Below are 21,482 nucleotides of genomic sequence, written 5' to 3'. Positions count from 1 at the left end.
TAATTGTTGGAATGTATCAGTCTGTGTCACTGGTCGATCTCGGATTCGTTTTATACCATATTCTCTGATTAATTATGTGTGTGTTAATGCAGATAGTCTGAGTGTGTTCTCCGTAAAACCAGTGTAGGCATGGAGGGTCTTCAAGATGCAATTAAACACCAATTACCCACCTTGGAGGCCGAGACGATGAGATCTTTGTCAGAGCATCTGAGGGCAAATGTTGGAGTGAATATTAAACACCTTGAATACATTCAGCCGGAGGCCATAAAATACCATTTGATGCCAATATAGTGCCGGGAATTGCTTCAGTCCTTCATCCAAAGAGGTGAGATCTTCCTTGATAAATGTAACATATTTATGTAATTGTTATGAATGGATATTTGGCTGTCCCCATAGGAGAACCCTTTGAATATCAATTTTTGATCCCAGGTACATGTATAACCATTTTAGTCCCAGGTAGAACTCTTCTGGGTTCCATGTAGAACCCTTTCCACAGAGGGTTCTACATGGAACCAAAAAGGGTTATCCTATGGGGACAGCCAAATAACCCTTTTGGAACCCTTGTTCTAAGAGTGTACACACACACAAGGTTAAAAAGGTTCTGTAAATAGTTAATTTGTTTGCCCTCATAATAAAGGGCTTATGCAATGAGCATCGTGATTGACAGTTGCCTGACTCAAGCTCTCCTGAACAAGAGTAAGAGAATTGTCAACTTTTTTGAAAGCCAAAAGACCAAGTTGAGGAGAGAGATCCAGTGCCTGAAGAATTAAATTGACAGTTACATCAGAGGCAATGACGATCTAACAGCCACTGCTGCCATTCTTTTGTTGATGACCCACTTCAAAGAGAAGGACGAATCTCTGTTCCTCTTGGCAGATGTAAGGAATAGTGCTTTTACACTTCTAAAGTTCATATGATTAATGGTGTTTATACTGTACTATTACACATTATTTGAATATTTGTATATGTACAGTTGAAGTCAGAAGTTTATATATAGTGGGGAGAACAAGTATTTGATACACTGCCAATTTTACAGGTTTTCCCACTTACAAAGCATGTAGAGGTCTGTAATTTTTTATCATAGGTACACTTCAACTGTGAGAGACGGAATCTAAAACAAAAATCCAGAAAATCACATTGTATGATTTTTAAGTAATTCATTTGCATTTTATTGCATGACATAAGTATTTGATCACCTACCAACCAGTAAGAATTCCGGCTCTCACAGACCTGTTAGTTTTTCTTTTAGAAGCCCTCCTGTTCTCCACTCATTACCTGTATTAACTGCACCTGTTTGAACTCGTTACCTGCATAAAAGACACCTGTCCACACACTCAATCAAACAGACTCCAACCTCTCCACAATGGCCAAAACCAGAGAGCTGTGTAAGGACATCAGGGATAAAATTGTAGACCTGCACAAGGCTGGGATGGGACAATAGGCAAGCAGCTTGGTAAGAAGGCAAGAACTGTTGGCGCAATTATTAGAAAATGGAAGAAGTTCAAAATGACGGTCAATCACCCTCGGTCTGGGGCTCCATGCAAGATCTCACCTCGTGGGGCATCAATGATCATGGGGAAGGTGAGGGATCAGCCCAGAACTACACGGCAGGACCTGGTCAATGACCTGAAGAGACCTGGGACCACAGTCTCAAAGAAAACCATTAGTAACACACCAAGCCGTCATGGATTAAAATCCTGCAGCGCACACAAGGTCCCCCTGCTCAAGCCAGCGCATGTCCAGGCCCGTCTGAAGTTTGCCAATGACCATCTGGATGATCCAGAGGAGGAATCGGAGAAGGTCATGTGGTGTGATGAGACAAAAATATAGCTTTTTGGTCTAAACTCCACTCTCCGTGTTTGGAGGAAGAAGAAGGATGAGTACAACCCCAAGAAGACCATCCCAACCGTGAAGCATGGAGGTGGAAACATCATTATTTGGGGATGCTTTTCTGCAAAGGGGACAGGACGACTGCACCGTATTGAGGGGAGGATGGATGGGGCCATGTATTGCAAGATCTTGGCCAACAACCTCCTTCCCTCAGTAAGAGCATTGAAGATGGGTCGTGGCTGGTTCTTCCAGCATGACAACGACCCCAAACACACAGCCAGGGCAACTAAGGAGTGGCTCCCTCCAAATCTTTGGAGGCAGCTGAAAGTCCGTATTGCCCAGCGACAGCCCCGAAACCTGAAGGATCTGGAAAAGGTCTGTATGGAGGAGTGGGCCAAAATTCCTGCTGCAGTGTGTGCAAACCTGGTCAAGAACTACAGGAAACGTATGATCTCTGTAATTGCAAACAAAGGTTTCTGTACCAAATATTAAGTTCTGCTTTTCTGATGCATCAAATACTTATGTCATGCAATAAAATGCAAATGAATTACTTAAAAATAATACAATGTGGTTTTCTGGAGTTTTGTTTTAGATTCCGTCTCTCACAGTTGAAGTCTACCTATGATAAAAAATGACAGACCTTTACATGATTTGTAAGTAGGAAAACCTGAAAAATCGGCAGTGTATCAACTACTTGTTCTCCCCACTGTACACATAGGTTGGAGTCATTAAAACTTGTTTTTCAACCCCTCCACAAATTTCTTGTTAACAAACTATAGATTTGGCAAGTCGGTTAGGACATCTACTTCGTATATGTACTTCGTACAAGTAATTTTTCAAACAATTGTTTACAGACAGATTATTTCACTTATAATTCACTGTATCACAATTCCAGTGATCAGAAGTTTACATACACTAAGTTGACTGTGCCTTTAAACAGCTTGGAAAATTCCAGAAAATGATGTCTTGGCTTTAGAAGCTTCTGATAGGCTAATTGACATCATCTGAGTCAATTGGAGGTGTACATGTATTTCAAGGCCTACCTTCAAACTCAGTGCCTCTGCTTGACATCATGTGAAAATCAAAAGAAATCATTCAAGACCTCAGAAAAACAATTGTAGACTTCCACAAATCTGGTTCATTCTTGGGAGCAATTTCCAAATGCCTGAAGGTACCACATTCATCTGTACAAACAATAGTACGCAAGTATAAACACCATGGGACCACGCAGCCATCATACCGCTGAGGAAGGAGACGCGTTCTGTCTCCTAGAGATGAATGTACTTTGGTGCGAAAAGTGCAAATCAATCCCAGAACAACAGCAAAGAACCTTGTGAAGATGCTGGAGGAAACAGGTACAAAAGTATCTATATCCACAGTAAAACAAGTCCTATATCGACATAACCTGAAAAGTCGCTCAGCAAGGAAGAAGCCACTGCTCCAAAACTGTCACAAAAAAGCCAGACTACGGTTTGCAACTGCACATGGGGACAAAGATCATACTTTTTGGAGAAATGTCCTCTGGTCTGATGAAACAAAAATAGAACTGTTTGGCCATGATGACCATCGTTAGGTTTGGGGGAGGCTTGCAAGCTGAAGAACACTATCCCAACCGTGAAGCACGGGGTGGCAGCATCATGTTGTGTGGGTACTTTGCTGCAGGAGGACTGGTGCACTTCACAAAATAGATGTCATCATGAGGTAGTAAAATTATGTGGATATATTGAAGCAACATCTCAAGACATCAGTCAGGAAGTTAAAACTTGGTTGCAAATGGGTCTTCCAAATAGACAATGACCCCAAGCATACTTCCAAAGTTATGGCAAAATGGCTTAAGGACAAAAAAGTCAAGGTTTTGGAGTGGCCATCACAAAGCCCTGACCTCTATCCTATAGAAAGTTTGTGGGCAGAACTGAAAAAGTGTGTGCGAGCAAGGAGGCCTACAAACCTCAGTTACACCAGCTCTGACAGGAGGAATGGGACGAAATTCACCAAACTTATTGTGGGAAGCTTGTGGAAGGCTACCCAAAACGTTTGACCCAAGTTAAACAATTTATAGGCAATGCTATCAAATACTAATTGAGTGTATGTAAACTTCTGACCCACTGGGAATGTGAAAGCAATAAAAGCCAATGCCATGATTACTGTATGTATGTGGTAACCTTTGTATGCTTGCAATGTGCAATGATAGAAAAGTACTGCTTTAGTTCCCAGGCTGAGAACTGCCTGCACCTGCTGATAGTCACACAGCCTCAAGGCTGAGATAGTAGAGTGAGAAACCACAGTCTAGACATGTTTTTCTCATCTTAGATACTTTGTATCTAATCAAATGCAACAATGTTAAGGTAAGATTGACGGTAGGTTGTTCACACCAACTAAGTATAAAGAGTGTTGTCTCATGTTTCGCCACACAGATCTTTACTATAGACTACTGAGGTATTCTGTATGTGAATCTCTGCAGTCTGCAGTTGCATTTTATTACTAAATAGTTTTATACTAAGGTTCCTGTGTCTGTATCATCTATCTGGAAGACTGATTGTTGTAGGAAACTTGCTGTAAATGTACAGCAAGGATGCTGTATTAAAGAAAATCATACTGTAAACTATATTACAGCACCACTGCTTTTAAGCAAAATTACAGTATTAAACTGGCCGCTGTGGTGCCAGTATAATGCTGTAAATTTACAGGGAAAAGTTTTACAATGTACCTTTTATTAAAGAAAATGCCAAAAAGTGCAGGCCTACCCATTGTTAGTTTAAGATTTTGAAGAAAATAAAACAGATCCGATTATTTAAAGTGACGCTTGTTTAGTTTCTTTGACATTGAGGCTCAGATAAAACCTATAGACTAGGAGACTGCTTGGGAAATAATCTAATTATGTCACTATGAATTGATTAAGCTATTCACTTTCTGTACCCTAGATGTTTACATTGGGTTATTCCGTAGAAGAAGAGTAGCCAGACTAGCCAGGGCGTCCACTCCACTCCTGTAGGTAGCGACATTGCACAATGCGTTAAGCCGTGGTGCACACCACTACGCAGGCTTTTGGCACAGCAGATAAATATCTACCATTGATGAACGGAGTTGTTGTCAACGAAGAGCGTTGTCACTGATTGTTAGCTAGCTAGCACTAGCATTCTGTAAAAATGTCTGAAATACAGATGTTGAGAGTGTATAGCAGTGGTGCAAATGGCATGAAATTACTCCATGTTCTTGTAAGGTTTGTGGGAGGTCTTTTCGGTACAAGCGTCCCTTTTTTAATCATGTGCGAAGTCATGCACATATAGAGGATAAAGAACATCTATGTGGTGTGTGTGGAAAGCACCTAGATTCTAAAGAGAGTATGAAAGATCACCTCCAAACTCACGTCATAGCTGAGCCTGAGTTGTGTCATGTTTGTGGTAAAATGTTCACCACGAAGTTTAGGCTGAAAAAGCACACGAGGGTTCACACAGGAGAGAAACCATTTCGCTGCGATGATTGTGGCAGGTGTTTCAGTAATGCCGCCAATTTGATCGGACACAAAAGGACTCACACCGGCGAGAACCCATATTGCTGCCAGGAATGTGGCCAAGGATTCACTCAAAGTGGACATCTGGTTTTGCACAGGAGGAGACATACTGGGGAGAAGCCATATTTCTGTTCTGTTTGTGGCAAAAGTTTCAGCACCAGATCAAATTATACAGGACACATGAGAATTCACACAGGGGAGAAATCGCACAGCTGCCATGATTGTAGCAAATGTTTCAGCAATAGTGCTAATCTGAGAGCGCACAGGAGGATTCATACAGGGGAGAACCCATATTGTTGTGATTATTGTGGCAAAGGATTTGCTCAGAATGGAAATATTAAAATGCACATGAAGACACACAGGAAATAAATCATATAGGCTAATTGCTGTGTTTGTGAGAAATATCTCAGCACTGACCCCTACCCAACTTGAGAATCCAAACAGGAGAGAAATACATATCTTTCATGACTGTGGCAAAGCCTTTGCACAGTGGAAATTTGGCAAGGCATAATGAGAATGCACAAAATATCAGAATTCAGCATGCACAACAACATTTCAACAGTTTGTTTACACTGGAGAGAATTGTGATCTGGCTCATCTGAAGATGCTTATGAGTTTTCACACACAGTTGTGAGAGACTATACAAGTGTCCAAAAGAAAATGCTTTATCACAAGTGCATTAACTAGGCTTCAAACAAGTCACATTGAGGAAAAATTGTAGGCCTACATGCAATCCCTGCTGTAAGTGCTTCAAATAGACTCACTAGGAAGGCACATTCACAACAGGGAGAAAACATGGCAGGGCCTTCGGGGAAAGGGCATCAGACAGTGGAATGAGAGGCATATTCTCACTTCCACCAGTAAGAGGAGAAGAGGTGTAGTACATACACACAAGATCCCGGCTCTTGGATCAACAACATATGACTGAACTAGCTTGAACTTACAGAACATTGTTAGCAGCCCACATGAATATTGCTCATCAGATTGCTGAGCAGTAGGAGTCCCTGCTCATTAGGTTGACACGGGACACACATTTGAGCTGCTGTCCTGTATCTTGAAAACAAAACTTTGCATTTTTTGTCTTGAAAGTAAAATGCCTTCTCCAGTAAAACATAATGTCTGTTTTTAACACTGTTGTGATGTTGTCTTACTTTTCAAAGTATTTGTTACTTCATGCCTTTCATACCAAAACTATTGTCATACCTCTGAGTTTGATGTCAATTTGCTCGCAAATAAAATAAATACATGTCTATTTCAATGTATATGTATTGACAGGTATAAATAATTAGCATGCTATGTTCCAGGTGAACTATTAAATGTGCATGGGCTACCATCTGAAATGTGTGCTTCTTATTTCAACCAGAAACTTAAATATGATAAAATATGAAAATGTATGATTTTTTACATCATACATTTTCCAGACATCCAGAAAGTGGCACAGAATAAATAACAGCTATACAGTAATGGGAAATGATTTGGGTCATTCTTTCCCTGTATTTGATTTACTGTTGATATGTAATAAACATAATTGTGTGGGGAGACACAGACGGATGCATTTCCTTGGGTAACCTATCTATATTTAATTAAGTCGCTTTGCGTCTGTTAGTATAAATTGATCTATTGTAACTAACTATTGATTATATGTTTTTTTAACCTGTTTAACTGCCAGTATCAATTGTCTGCCAGTGTTGATTGTTATGGTTAAAGTTTGACGCAAGACTGGATTTGGATTTGAGGACACATTGATAATGTATCTGTGACACTGTGTGATTATGTAGCAGCTGATGTGTTTTCCTACAAGCCACTGGCTGGTGTTTACAGAACATTCAGTGCCGTGTCATTAATATATAAGGACCGTTAGACATGGTATATGCTTCTGTTCTGTAGGTGTTTCCTGTAGTACTGTATTAAACCGGATTGATTTTGATTGGACTTCATCAACGACTGCTCTCCTTTTTGTTCACCTGGATATTCCTGTTACATAATGTTTATTGATAACTCTTCATAAATAGCTACTCCAGTTAAATGGATCATATTTTTCCAGTAATAAATGAATAAAAAGACATGGTCTTGATCAAGTTCACATGAAAAAGTATTCTATCCTATTTTTGACTTTTAATTTGAAATCCATTATTTATTTCTTTACCGGAAGTTAGACCCAGCGTCCAATTTCGTTCCACGGCACATCCGCTGAGCAACAGCACAGCAGAAGTACATTTTTGTCTTTTTTGTATTTCTGAGCACAGCAGTAAACATTTTAATCAACTGTGAGTATGCCTTCAAAAATATGATTTATGTAACTATTTTGTTTGTAGCTATTCGTTTTCATATGCAATGATAGGATAGTGGCTAAACGTAGCAAATAATTGACATGAAGGAATGGTGATGTGGCTGTTGTTAAGGCTTCTTCGTTATTTACTATTTAAAAAATGTAAAAAAGGGAGATATTCAAGGTTTCGAGTAATGACAGTGAACAACGTGTGTGTTAGCTAGTTTTTGTGATTCAGTTATTTATATTCTAACGTTAGCTAACTAAACGATGTGGCAATTGAACTGTCTGTGGGCAAGCCCATCAACGATGACAAACATTTTCCATTCCGTAACCCCAGACTTTCCCTACAGTCTCTAGGTTTTTCACTGTGCATTATTCATTGGTTACAACAATTGAAAGTGTAGTTTTGCATTGTGTGAGAGGATTTGTTATCACTTGTGAAACAGTGCCATTAACCCTTTCTGTCTATTTTCTGTCACTGCCGTGTTGTATTTTAGCCTACATCTTTCCTACATCGGCATCAGTTACTCTAATGACATCTGGTGTCCCAAAGGGTGAGAACTGCCTTGTAGACATGGACTCCAAGGCAGGGGATCTCTTCAGTGCTGAGCCAGCCGACGCTGCTGGATCCGGAGGTGTCGTGGGAAAGTGTGTGCTGCTGTTTTTCTAGCTCTATCTGTTAGTTCATCTGTCTAGTACATGGCTTGCCAATCCTGTTCCTGGAGAGCTTACCCCCCCCCCCTGCATGTTTTTGCTCAAACCCCAGTTGTAGCTAACCTGATTCAGCTTGTCAACCAGCTAAATATTAGAATCCAGTGAGCTAGATTAGGGTTGGAGTGAACCTACAGGACGGCTTTCCAGGAACAGGTTTGGAGAGCCCTGCTCTGGTGCCAGCGGTCTGTAAACATGGTCCCGGAGAGCTACAGGGTGTGCAGGCTTTTGTTCCAGCCCAGTACTACCACATCCTGAATCAACTTGATGAGTTGTAGCACTATGTATCTCTCTGGGATCATGGTTGGTGACGGGTTCCGGTCCAAATTCATTTTATTTACTGTCATTCTTCTGTGGCTATTATTGTGTCTGTAGGACAATTGTGCTCTGAATTTGTCTCATATTCTTTCTTAATCTAGCCTACCACTAAAGGAACTAGATGGGTCAGTTTGTCCTTTCCTTGTATTATGCCTGGCTGTGATGTGTTGTTGTTCATTCTATCCACCATCAGTCTCTTGAATTGATGCTATCAAATTATTCCATCTCCCCATACCTTCTGTTTAGTTTTCCAACCTGGCTTTCTGCCTTGCCTCACAGGCTGTGGCTACCCAAAGGCCTCTCGGCCAGTGTGGCCAAGGAGTGGTTTGATCGTCGCCGTGCGTCAATCCGTCCCTGGGCTGGTTTCGTGGATCATAGGAAGTTCACCAAGCCCCGCAACTTTGGCGAACTGTGCCAGAGGGTGGTGCGCAATTTTGACACCTACAACAGCAACTACACCTTCATCTTCCTCGGCCTCATCCTCTACTGCATGTAAGAGCTGCGGGACAGGAGTTTAAAGACACTGGTATTCAGTGAATATAAAAACACAGTACTTACATATTGCATCTAGACAGACTGCTGTCAGCAGCCTATTTTATTTTCAAATTCAAAATCTCAGTGGTTCCAATAGGCTGAGATCTATGCTGGATTGAGTTTATTTAGAATCTGGGAATATCAAAGAATAACTCTTTCCCTCTTCCAATCTCCCCCTCTTTTCCTCAGTATCAGCTCTCCCATGCTGTTGATTGCTTTGGCAGTGTTCGTTGGTGCCTTCTACATCATCCACCTCAAGTCCCTGGAGTCTAAACTGGTCGTCTTTGGTGAGTAAAGCAGTCATGATCTGTGAGATGATTGATATGGAGCAATTTCAGTGCCAACAGAGATTGTAGTTGAATTCCATAATTTTGAATTTGTATTAGGATATTGAGTTTGAATGTAATATTTTTTGAATATGTAATGCACAAATGTAATAATTGTATTCTTGTATTTCATGATTTGACACTGAATTGAATGAATATTGCGTTGTTTTATTTAATTGAGCCTTCAAATTCAATATTTATATATTCAGTTTCAATATGGCAGATATTGCATTCATTGTCTATGCATCTAGTTCAAACTATCAAGTTGATCAAAGTTTCACATATTCAACTTCTCAGATGCATTCAGATTCAGTTCAGTAAATTCAGATTCATAAACAGAGACCAACATCCTGGTACTTTGCCAGCCAGGAAAGGTAGAGGAAAGAATCAAATGCTCTCTGTGGTAAACAGAAACTTCTACCGGTTTCTGAAGCCAATGTGGCATGTTGAATTTATTTTCTTCCTATGAATTTGACTCTAGCATCTGAACCGTTTTAGCTGTAACCTATTATGACCCCATTCCTGATAGGTTAGGCTCTCTGAAACATGAACGTACCTTCTGTTCCCCTCTATGATGCTGCGCGCAGGACACGTTAGAAGGGAATGTCACAAAAAATGGACCCCCATAAGAATATAGTTGAATAGCCCTGTTGAATAGCCTGGTTAAAGCCCTTCCAAGGAAAGCTTTTCCACTCCCTTTTTAATCTTGCTGTTGTGACTGACTGGGTTCGAACCAGGCCTCCTGCATGTAACAAGACTGTTAGCCCGCTTAGCTAAAGCCCATAGGGGTGAGTTTAGGAAGCTATCATGTTTTCAAGTCTCCAGCAAGGTTACTCAAAAGAGCCTGGTTCATCGAACCACCCATGTTACATTTAACCCCACTTTGACCTCATACTGAGAGATCACAGCACCAATAAACAGTGCATTCGGAAAGTATTCAGACCCCTTGACCTTTTCCACATTTTGTTACGTTACAGCTTTATTCTAAAATGGTTGAAATTATTTTTGACCCTCGATCAACACACAATACCCCATAATGACAAAGCGAAAACAGGTTTTTAATTTTTTGGGTTTTAATTTATTAAAAATAAACCAGACCTTATTTACATAAGTATTCAGACCCTTTGCTATGAGACTAAATTGAGCTCAAGTGCATCCTGTTTCTATTTATAATCCTTCCTGTTTTTAAAGTTGATTGGAGTCCACCTGTGGTGAATTCAATTGATTGGACATGATTTGGAAAGGCACACACCTGTCTATATAAGGTCCCACAGTTGACAGTGCATGTCAGAGGAGAAAAACAAGCCATGAGGTCGAAGGCACAGATCTGGGGAAGGGTACCATATAACTTCTGCAGCATTGAAGGTCCCCAAGAACACAGTGGCCTCTATCATTCTTAAATGGAAGAAGTTTGGAACCACCAATACTCTTCCTAGAGCTGGCCGCCCAGCCAAACTAAACTGAGTGAAGGGCAAATGACTAGGAAGTTCACCAAGCAAATGACTGCCGGTCTCAATGTAACTGACTGTTAATGAACAGAAACACTTTGAGCATCTCCAGGCCTCCATGCATACAAGCCGCTGAGGTGTGCCTTTGGAACATCTACATTTTTAACGTTTTTAAAGTATTTATTTCAGTCAGGTCTTAAGAAACATTACAACACGTTTCTTCTGAAGAAGAACATAATGTGACTTGGCCTACTCTATGTCATCTGGCCATGCTCCATGCCATAGTCAGAAGAATATAATGAGAATATAGTTTAATTTAGCTGAATAAAATAGACATGGTATTTTTCCCATTCCAGAGCGAGTGCGCGTACGAAGTGGATATGTTGAGCATAAAAGTGAACCTTTGAAAAAGGGTTTAGGTCTATGTTTAGAGTTATTTGGCAACTTTAGTTGTGACCGATACAAACCTTGGAATGTCTTAGAAATCAAAACACATATGGGCTCCATGATGCGACTATAGGCTATTGATGTTTCGAGAAAGTCGCAAAGAAAGTTTGTGCTCTGTACCTTGCCTCAGGCTGCCACAGCTGTTCTCTCATCAAGTAATCACATTTTCACCCATCAGACTATTCGCAATTTAATCTTGTCTTTACTATAATTTAACATTTAGATTTAGAATGGCACATTATCAAATGGGCAGGGGGAGAAAAACATGTAATCTGTATACACTCGAATAGCGAATGGATGCTGCGCGCTTTCCCGCCGGTAAGTTTTTCAGTGATGCCTGGTAGGCTACTTCGGTTTTATAGCGGAGCTGTGCTTAATATGAACTGCTGAGAAATACATAGAGGAACACCTTTTACGCATCAATCACTGTTTGAGAAGCATGCTCTCGTTGCGCAACAGATGCTATTCCTCCCGAACTCTGTATGTCATGGGCTCTCCAACCTTGTTACTGCAGCTACCCAGCGCTTAATTTGGGAAACCCAAGTGGAATCTGTTTGGGAACATCGATAATAACATGTTTTCGCAATGGAACATGTATTTCACTAAACTGTTGACAGCCCCTCTGCACCCTCGAGAAATAAAGGAGAGAGGAGATGGAAACGCATGGTGGTGAGATATTCTGTAGCTTAAGGTAATGTGCCAACCCAATTATTTATGAAAATATAAAATAAATCCCTATTACTAGGCTATTCAAAATCCAATACAAATTCATTATAATTGCAGTCTACCTGTATGCCCCCTGTACAGTCAATGAACCAACATCATCTCCTAGGGCTATACATTCTCTCCCAGACTCATGGATAGAAATTTTGGAGCTAGCACAGTTGAAGTCGGAAGTTTACATACACCTTAGCCAAATACATTTAAACTCAGTATTTCACAATTCCTGACATTTAATCCTAGTAAAAATTCCCTGTCTTAAGTCAGTATCACCACTTTATTTTAAGAATGTGAAATGTCAGAATAATAGTAGAGATATAAATTTCAGCATTTATTTACTTCATCACATTCCCAGTGGGTCAGACGTTTACATGCACTCAATTAGTATTTGGTAGCATTGCCTTTAAATTGTTTTTAACTTGGGTCAAACATTTCGGGTAGCCTTCCACAAGCTTCCCACAATAAGTTGGCTGAATTTGGGCTCATTCCTCCTGACAGAGCTGGTGTAACTGAGTCAGGTTTGTTGGCCTCCTTGCCCACACATGCTTTTTCAGTTCTACCCACAAACTTTCTATAGGGTTGAGGTTAGGGTTTTATGATGGCCACTCCAATACCTTGACTTTGTTGTCCTTAAGCCATTTTGCCACAACTTTGGAAGTATGCTTGGGGTCATTGTCTATTTGGAAGACCCATTTGCGACCAAGCTTTAACTTCCTGACTGATGTCTTGAGATGTTGCTTCATTATGTCCACAGAATGTTCCATCCTCATGAAGCCATCTATTTTGTGAAGTGCACCAGTCCCTCCTGCAGCAAAGCACCCCCACAACATGCCACCCTTGTGCTTCACGGTTGGGATGGTGTTCTTCGGTTTGCAAGCCTCCCCCTTTTTCCTCCAAACATAACAATGGTCATTATGGCCAAACAGTTCTATTTTTGTTTCATCAGACCAGAGTACATTTCTCCAAAAAGTATGATCTTTGTCCCCATATGCAGTTGTAAACCGTAGTCTGGCTTTTTTATGGTGGTTTTGGAGCAGTGGCTTCTTCCTTGCTGAGCGGCCTTTCAGGTTATGTCGATATAGGTCTCGTTTTACTGTGGATATACAGTGCCTTGCGAAAGTATTCGGCCCCCTTGAACTTTGCGACCTTTTGCCACATTTCAGGCTTCAAACTTAAAGATATAAAACTGTATTTTTTTGTGAAGAATCAACAACAAATGGGACACAATCATGAAGTGGAACGACATTTATTGGATATTTCAAACTTTTTTAAGAAATCAAAAACTGAAAAATTGGGCGTGCAAAATTATTCAGCCCCTTTACTTTCAGTGCAGCAAACTCTCTCCAGAAGTTCAGTGAGGATCTCTGAATGATCCAATGTTGACCTAAATGACTAATGATGATAAATACAATCCACCTGTGTGTAATCAAGTCTCCGTATAAATGTACCTGCACTGTGATAGTCTCAGAGGTCCGTTAAAAGCGCAAAGAGCATCATGAAGAACAAGGAACACACCAGGCAGGTCCAAGATACTGTTGTGAAGAAGTTTAAAGCCGGATTTGGATACAAAAAGATTTCCCAAGCTTTAAACATCCCAAGGAGCACTGTGCAAGCGATAATATTGAAATGGAAGGAGTATCAGACCACTGCAAATCTACCAAGACCTGGCCGTCCCTCTAAACTTTCAGCTCATACAAGGAGAAGACTGATCAGAGATGCAGCCAAGAGGCCCATGATCACTCTGGATGAACTGCAGAGATCTACAGCTGAGGTGGGAGACTCTGTCCATAGGACAACAATCAGTCGTATATTGCACAAATCTGGCCTTTATGGAAGCGTGGCAAGAAGAAAGCCATTTCTTAAAGATATCCATAAAAAGTGTTGTTTAAAGTTTGCCACAAGCCACCTGGGAGACACACCAAACATGTGGAAGAAGGTGCTCTGGTCAGATGAAACCAAAATTGAACTTTTTGGCAACAATGCAAAACGTTATGTTTGGCGTAAAAGCAACACAGCTGAACACACCATCCCCACTGTCAAACATGGTGGTGGCAGCATCATGGTTTGGGCCTGCTTTTCTTCAACAGGGACAGGGAAGATGGTTAAAATTGATGGGAAGATGGATGGAGCCAAATACAGGACCATTCTGGAAGAAAACCTGATGGAGTCTGCAAAAGACCTGAGACTGGGACAGAGATTTGTCTTCCAACAAGACAATGATCCAAAACATAAAGCAAAATCTACAATGGAATGGTTCAAAAATAAACATATCCAGGTATTAGAATGGCCAAGTCAAAGTCCAGACCTGAATCCAATCGAGAATCTGTGGAAAGAACTGAAAACTGCTGTTCACAAATGCTCTCACCAACCTCACTGAGCTCAAGCTGTTTTGCAAGGAGGAATGGGAAAACATTTCAGTCTCTCGATGTGCAAAACTGATAGAGACATACCCCAAGCGACTTACAGCTGTAATCGCAGCAAAAGGTGGCGCTACAAAGTATTAACTTAAGGGGGCTGAATAATTTTGCACGCCCAATTTTTCAGTTTTTGATTTGTTAAAAAAGTTTGAAATATCCAATAAATGTCGTTCCACTTCATGATTGTGTCCCATTTGTTGTTGATTCTTCACAAAAAAATACAGTTTTAAATCTTCATGTTTGAAGCCTGAAATGTGGCAAAAGGTCGCAAAGTTCAAGGGGGCCGAATACTTTCGCAAGGCACTGTATATACTTACATTTTTTTTAAAAAACGTTTTTTTAACCTGTTTTCTCCAGCATCTTCACAAGGTCCTTCGCTGCTGTTCTGGGATTGATTTGCACTTTTCGCACCAAATTACGTTCATCTCTAGGAGACAGAACGCGTCTCCTTTCTGAGCGGTATGACGGCTGCGTGGTCCCATGGTGTTTATACTTGCGTACTATTGTTTGTACAGATGAGTGTGGTACCTTTAAGCATTTGAAAATTGCTCCCAAGGATGAACCAGACTTGTGGAGGTTTTTTTCTGAGGTCTTGGCTGATTTCTTTTGATTTTCCCATGATGTCAAGCAAAGAGGCACTGAGTTTGAAGGTAAGCCTTGAAATACATCCACATGTACACCTCCAATTGACTCAAATTATGTCTACTAGCCTATCAGAAGTTTCTAAAGCCATGACATCGTTTTCTGGAATTTTCCTAGCTGTTTAAAGGCACAGTGAACTTAGTGTATGTATTCTTCTGACCCACTGGAATTGTGATACAGTGAATTATAAGTGAAATAATCTGTCTGTAAACAATTGTTGGAAAAATGACTTGTGTCATGCACAAAGTAGATGTGCTCACTGACTTGCCAAAACTATAGTTTGTTAACAAGAAATTTGTGTAGTGGCTGTAAAACGAGTTTTAATGACTCCAACCTAAGTGTATGTAAACATCCGACATCAACTGTATGTACCAAAGACATCGTAAATCAGTTTTGTTCGATGTTTTTCAGCCATGTGTAATATGCGGTAGGCTATGTATTGTATAAGGCACAATCATCATTTGAATTCATTTTTTTTCTCTTTTTTTTTTACGGGTTTGGGCTCATAAGCCTATGCATAAGCTCTAATATGCATATGGGTGTTTTGAATTAATCATCGCTTTGGAAAGCGCTGTCCATTTTGTTGTTAGTCTTTGAAACATCATCCACAATGACCATCTTCTACACTCAGTTTCAACCTGCTGTTAAAGTTTTTATAATAGCTTATAGCCAAAACGGTTCAAACGCTAGTGCCAAATTCATAGGAAGGAAATAAATTCAACATGCCACAATGGCTTCCGTTTACCACAGAGATATACAGACAATGAATGCAATATCTACCATATTGAAACTTAATATTTAAATATCTAATTTTAATATTCAATTAAATTGAAACATAATTTTAAAACCGAATGCAATGTTTATTCAATTTAGTTTATTTTAAACAAATTACAAATTGAAAAATTAAAATTCAGTATCCTAATACAAATTCAACATTTATGGAATTTAAATGTAATTTCTGTTGGCACTGAAATCAATCCATCGTTTTGGTGTAGGGTGACTAGTATTTGAAATCTGAGTGATTTTATTTTGCCCACAGGAAAAGAGGTGACCGGACCTCACCAATTGGGTCTGGCTGGGGCGGTCTCTTTACCTGTGTTCTGGTTGGCTGGTGCGGGAGCTGCAGTGTTTTGGGTCCTGGGTAAGTTACAACCCCCATCTCACTCTTTACTTTGCACATCAGACCTGGGATAACTGTAGGCATAGTTCTAGATATGCATTATGGAATGTATTTCAAATGAATCTTTCTTTGAAGGAGACAAATTATTAGGGATGTAACATTCACGAATTTGCATGGCAGCCCAAACCGATCCTAATGTAGCTTACATTAATATGGGGCGGCAGGGTAGCTTAGTGGTTAGAGCATTGGGCTAGTAACCGGAAGGTTGCAAGTTCAAATCCCCGAGCTGACAAGGTACAAATCTGTCGTTCTGCCCCTGAACAGGCAGTTCCTGTTCCCACTGTTCCTAGGCCGTCATTGAAAATAAGAATTTGTTCTTAACTGACTTGCCTGGTTAAATAAAGGTAAAATAAAATAAATAAATAAAACATCAGTCAAAAAGAGTCACTAACATGTTTTGCTCATATTACATACTTTCTACCTTCCGAAGGTACCTCATATTTTGTGACAAATGACACATCCTCTCCTTCATCGCCGGACTAAGCATGTAACTGTTTTGACAGCAGTGGAGGCTGCTGAGGGGAGGACGGCTCATATAATGGCTGGAACGGAGCAAGTGGAATGGCATCAAACTCATTGAAACCATGTGTTTGGTGTATTTGATACCATTCCGCTCCAGCCGTTACCATGAACCCGTCCTCCCCAATTAAGGTGCCACCAACCTCCTGTGGTTGACAGTCATTGATTTACAAGTCATTTTGTATGCAAACAACACCAAGAATTCTCAGTAGCCTAGTCAAACTGTGCACTGTGCCCAGCTTTGTTTGCTGACCAACGGGAGGTAGGCGGCCTGTACCTGATCTTGCTCATCTGCGGGCATCTTCAGTATTCAAATACTAAAATGGCTTGCGTGATATTAGGCTTTATATCAGTTGAGTGACAGCCTCTGTAATTTGCTAGATTGTTATCTTTGCACTTTTGAATTTTTTTTCTTCTTTTTTTCCGGAATAAAAGCAAGCTACTGGAGACGCAACTCTCATCTGTCTTTACCTGCTGAACGGAGCTTACCATAGATTTGACTTTGATTGTTCACGTTCACCATCAGCAATAGTTTTGGTAATTTTGCTTTAAACAGTCAGTGTATATGGTCATTTTTTACATGTGTAGGGTAAAGTTGACCATTTCATAACGAGGAATCACTTTTGCGAGGCACACTGCGGAGAAAAGAAGAATGAATGCCTTCCAAACGGTCTAAACCATTCGACTTTGAGATGGGGGTGATATCCAAAGTTGTGCGTGTACACTGAGTATACAAAACATTAAGAACAGCTGCTCTTTCCATGAATTAGACTGATCAGACGAATCCGGCGGAAGGCTATGATCCCTTATTGATGTCATTTGTTAAATCCACTTCAATCAGTGTAGATAGGTTAAAGAAGGATTTTTGAGCCTTGCGACAATTGAGGCATGGATATTACTTTTTACGACACCACTAGAATTTGCGTTCTTAAATTCCTGCCATGGAAAATTGTAAAATTATAGTGATATAGTGCTAAGATTAACCATTGTGTTTGGTTTCTCAAAATGGAGCCCTAAATGTGTGACCTAGGCTTTTACTCTCCTTTCCCCTCAGCCTCTCCTATCTCTTCCATTTGATTGACTGTCTCTCATCTCACTCAGGAGCGACGATGTTTGTGATTGGCTCTCACGCTGCCTTCCGAGAGCTAGAGGGAGGATCGGAAATGGAGGAGCTCTTCATGGAGCCTGTGTGAGGGCATAGCGATAGAGGAATCTTTATCTGTGCCATTATAGCATCTGTGAGCATTGGCAGTGCCATTGAGGCTACAACCCATAGGGAATCCCCACACGGGTGATTACTTTAAAATGGCAGAAGCATGGTGGAAGCCCTCAATGGTGCTGCCCATGCTAAAGTAGCCTTTTGGCCACTAGAGGCCTCTATCTTTCTCTGTGTGAACCCTCAACACTCACCTTTGACCTTTCATAATATAAGACAGAATGCACCTTCTCTTGCCTCTAAAGTAATTTGCTGTTACTGACCATCTACAACTCTTTTAAAACCACAATAATACTCAATTTAGAAAAATATATATGGATTGACTGTCATACACACAGTGACTGAGATGTCCATATACCTCAGCACATACTTCATACTGTATGTCTTTTCCAAATGTGACTGATACCTCTCGATCTGTGTTTAATACACATTTCTTCCCGTGAAGTATCAGTCAGCCCTTTGTTTAATGCCTCTGTACCTTCTGTTTAATGTTACCTTGTGGATATCTAATAATACAAAATGTCAACTCAAGACCTGACATGTTACAAAGAGCTTTAACATCGCCACCGTAATAATTCAGATTAAATTAAAAAAATCCTATATAGCTGATGTTGAATTAGTCCACAGTGAGCACATGAGCAACTGGATGAGGCAAGTGTCATCAAATCGCCAACGCTTCTCTGACTGGGGAAGAAGTGCCATTTGCAGCTTTACAATGTATTTATCCAACTAGAAGAAATGGTTATTTTAGGCAAATTGCATTTACTTTAAAGCAATGCTTAGTGGATATTCCAGATACCTAATGGTGATAAAGCATTATGTTTAAATCCTACTTTTAGTTGTATGCAGGCATGTGTTGCAGTGTTGTTGGGTCATTTTTCATCATTTATTAGCTCTGCTTTATTACTTTGAGAATTTAAATGTCAATATTGTTTTTTTTAAATATATATTTCATACTTGTCATGCTATCTTTTTGCTATTTTTTATTTTTTTTAATGACAATTGGGAAGTGCAATAAACTATCCTACCTGTAAGAAGATATTGTGTGGCGTCCGATTGTGAGTGTGTTTGTGTGAGGACTCAAGTCCAAGCATGAATTCTAAAATATTTGGGTCCCTTTTGCACATAATATTTATTTGTGATTTAAAACATTACATTAAAGGGTATTAAAGGTTGTGTGTATATTCTCTATATACAGTATACAGTGGGGCAAAAAAATATTTAGTCAGCCACCAATTGTGCAAGTTCTCCCACTTTGGAAACATCATGCTTTGGGATTGTTTTTCTGCAAAGGGACCAGGACGACTGATCCATGTAAAGGAAAGAATGGATGGGGCCATGTATCGTGAGATTTTGAGTGAAAACCTCCTTCCATCAGCAAGGGAATTGAAGATGAAACGTGGCTGGGTCTTTCAGCATGACAATGATCCCAAACACACCGCCCGGGCAACGAAGGAGTGGCTTCATAAGAAGCATTTCAAGGTCCTGGAGTGGCCTAGCCAGTCTCCAGATCTCAACCCCATAGAAAATCTTTGGAGGGAGTTGAAAGTCCATGTTGCCCAGCAACAGCCCCAAAACATCACTGCTCTAGAGGAGATCTGCATGGAGGAATGGGCCAAAATACCAGCAACAGTGTGTGAAAACCTTGTCAAGACTTACAGAAAACGTTTGACCTCTGTCATTGCCAACAAAGGGTATATAACAAAGTATTGAGATAAACTTTTGTTATTGACCAAATACTTATTTTCCACCATAATTTGCAAATAAATTCATTAAAAATCCTACAATGTGATTTTCTGGATTTTTTTTCTCATTTTGTCTGTCATAGTTGAAGTGTACCTATGATGAAAATTACAGGCCTCTCATCTTTTTATGTGGGAGAACTTGCACAATTGGTGGCTGACTAAATACGTTTTTGCCCCACTGTATATGCCAATATTGCAATACTTTGTAGGCCCTTTTGTGTCCTGGATGTGCCGCCCCACAATAGGATGTAGTTTTCCCTACTTTTCCCTTTCTCTCCATGTCCTCCCTGTCCTTCCCTCCCTTTGTGTGACACTTCAGATACCGCAGTGCTCATCACCTCCCCCTTTCCCCCCTTTATACATGATCCCTGTCCACTGCTCATCAAGACAACACCATGCACAGGTTGCCATGGAGATGACCTTGGAGGTTCACCCATCCACACACACACTTCCCTCACTGGCATACTGCAGACTGCGGCAAAGCCGGGCGATCGATATTCTATTATGCGGAGGGGGAGATGGAGGAGCCTCACTGCAGTGAGCTCACTGCATGGACATGTGGGAATTTAGGAGGAGGGCTGTGAGAGAGAGCGAGTGTCAGTGATGTAGAGTGTCCACAGCTTATACACCTTTTGTGAATAGCATTTACCCACCCATTACGCATACCTCGTCATCTCGATCAATGCCAAGCGTTTACTCACATTTCTCCCACCCTACTACAATCCCTGTTGTGGAAAGCTGCATCACAAATGGCAACTACTGTATTCCCTGTAGTGCACTATATAGGGAATAGGGTGCCATTACAGACAAACCCTAAATGTGTGAGGAACAGAGGGAGTGTGTTTAAAACCATAGGTGCAGGTACAGGCTCTGTCATACCCCCATGACAGGTTTATTTGACCTACAGTAATATCTATAGCAGATTTTAGCCACTGAACACATCTATTTAGCCCAGATTAATCTTACTCCAGGATTAAACATGTTTTGGGGAGAACGAAAGTGCTTTTTTAGTCCAGGATTAGGCTTAATCTCAGTCTGGGAAACTGGCCCATACTGTATCTGTACTCCTGTTACCAGTAGGTACCGAACACAAGACAAGACTAACAAAGCTTCAGAAATGTAAAATGAAGATGACTTGATATTCTTTACTCACAGAAAATTGTATAAATCTGTTTTACTAATGCGGAATATCAGTTGTCTGGGAAGGACTACTGTCTTCTGTTTGTATTTTTTTTTTAGGTTTTAACATCAACGCCAAAATATTTACTTGATTTGGTCGTTTGGTGCATTACCCTGGGCTCTTGCCAACTCACAGTCTTCTATCAGCTGTACATGTTGCAGTGTAACCTGATGTGATTCTCATCATTAGATGGCATCCTAGCGCTCTGCCAATATGTACCTCAACACTATAGATACAACACGGGAACACAGTAAAACACTAGATACAGCAGCAATCACCTATTCTCTTACAGATATTTCATTGTGTATACACAACCCCAGATGTTTTCCAGGTGAAGACAAAAAGATCAATTACTGATCGTCCTACAACATTTCATCGATTCAGGCCTACATTTAGCATTTTTAGCCATGTAGTATCAGACTGACAATGAGAAAAGAGGGGGAAAGGAAGCTGAAAGTCAGTGTAG

General features: G+C 40.5%; 2 protein-coding genes across 7 annotated transcripts; both read left to right on the top strand.

The window, feature by feature from the left end:
- Positions 1–830: 830 nt before the first annotated feature.
- On the top strand, positions 831–5,765 carry LOC149985098 (uncharacterized). Its single transcript, XM_090215067.1, has 2 exons — positions 831–878; positions 5,009–5,765. Exons 1-2 carry the CDS (start codon positions 831–833, stop codon positions 5,708–5,710), a joined length of 750 nt encoding a protein of 249 aa, XP_090071193.1. The 3' UTR covers positions 5,711–5,765.
- A 1,597-nt stretch (positions 5,766–7,362) lies between these two features.
- LOC110489287 (prenylated Rab acceptor protein 1) lies at positions 7,363–19,128 on the top strand. Of its 6 annotated transcripts, none has more exons than XM_036947877.2 (7): positions 7,489–7,608; positions 8,167–8,261; positions 8,744–8,767; positions 8,922–9,134; positions 9,366–9,463; positions 16,216–16,317; positions 17,977–19,128. In XM_036947877.2, the coding sequence occupies exons 2-7, from the start codon at positions 8,188–8,190 to the stop codon at positions 18,066–18,068; spliced, it is 603 nt and encodes a 200-aa protein (XP_036803772.1). In that variant the 5' UTR covers positions 7,489–7,608; positions 8,167–8,187; the 3' UTR covers positions 18,069–19,128. The 6 variants fall into 6 exon arrangements, with proteins under 6 accessions (XP_021417719.1, XP_021417694.1, XP_021417703.1 ...); XM_021562003.3 differs by having other exon boundaries at positions 8,111–8,261; XM_021562044.3 differs by lacking the exon at positions 8,744–8,767 and having other exon boundaries at positions 7,363–7,608.
- The last annotated feature ends 2,354 nt before the right edge of the window (positions 19,129–21,482 follow it).

The sequence above is a fragment of the Oncorhynchus mykiss genome, chromosome 2, assembly GCF_057628025.1.
Source record: "Oncorhynchus mykiss isolate SJ-2025 chromosome 2, ASM5762802v1, whole genome shotgun sequence".
Classification (NCBI taxonomy): domain Eukaryota; kingdom Metazoa; phylum Chordata; class Actinopteri; order Salmoniformes; family Salmonidae; genus Oncorhynchus; species Oncorhynchus mykiss.
This window is presented reverse-complemented; position numbering and strand designations above follow the sequence as displayed.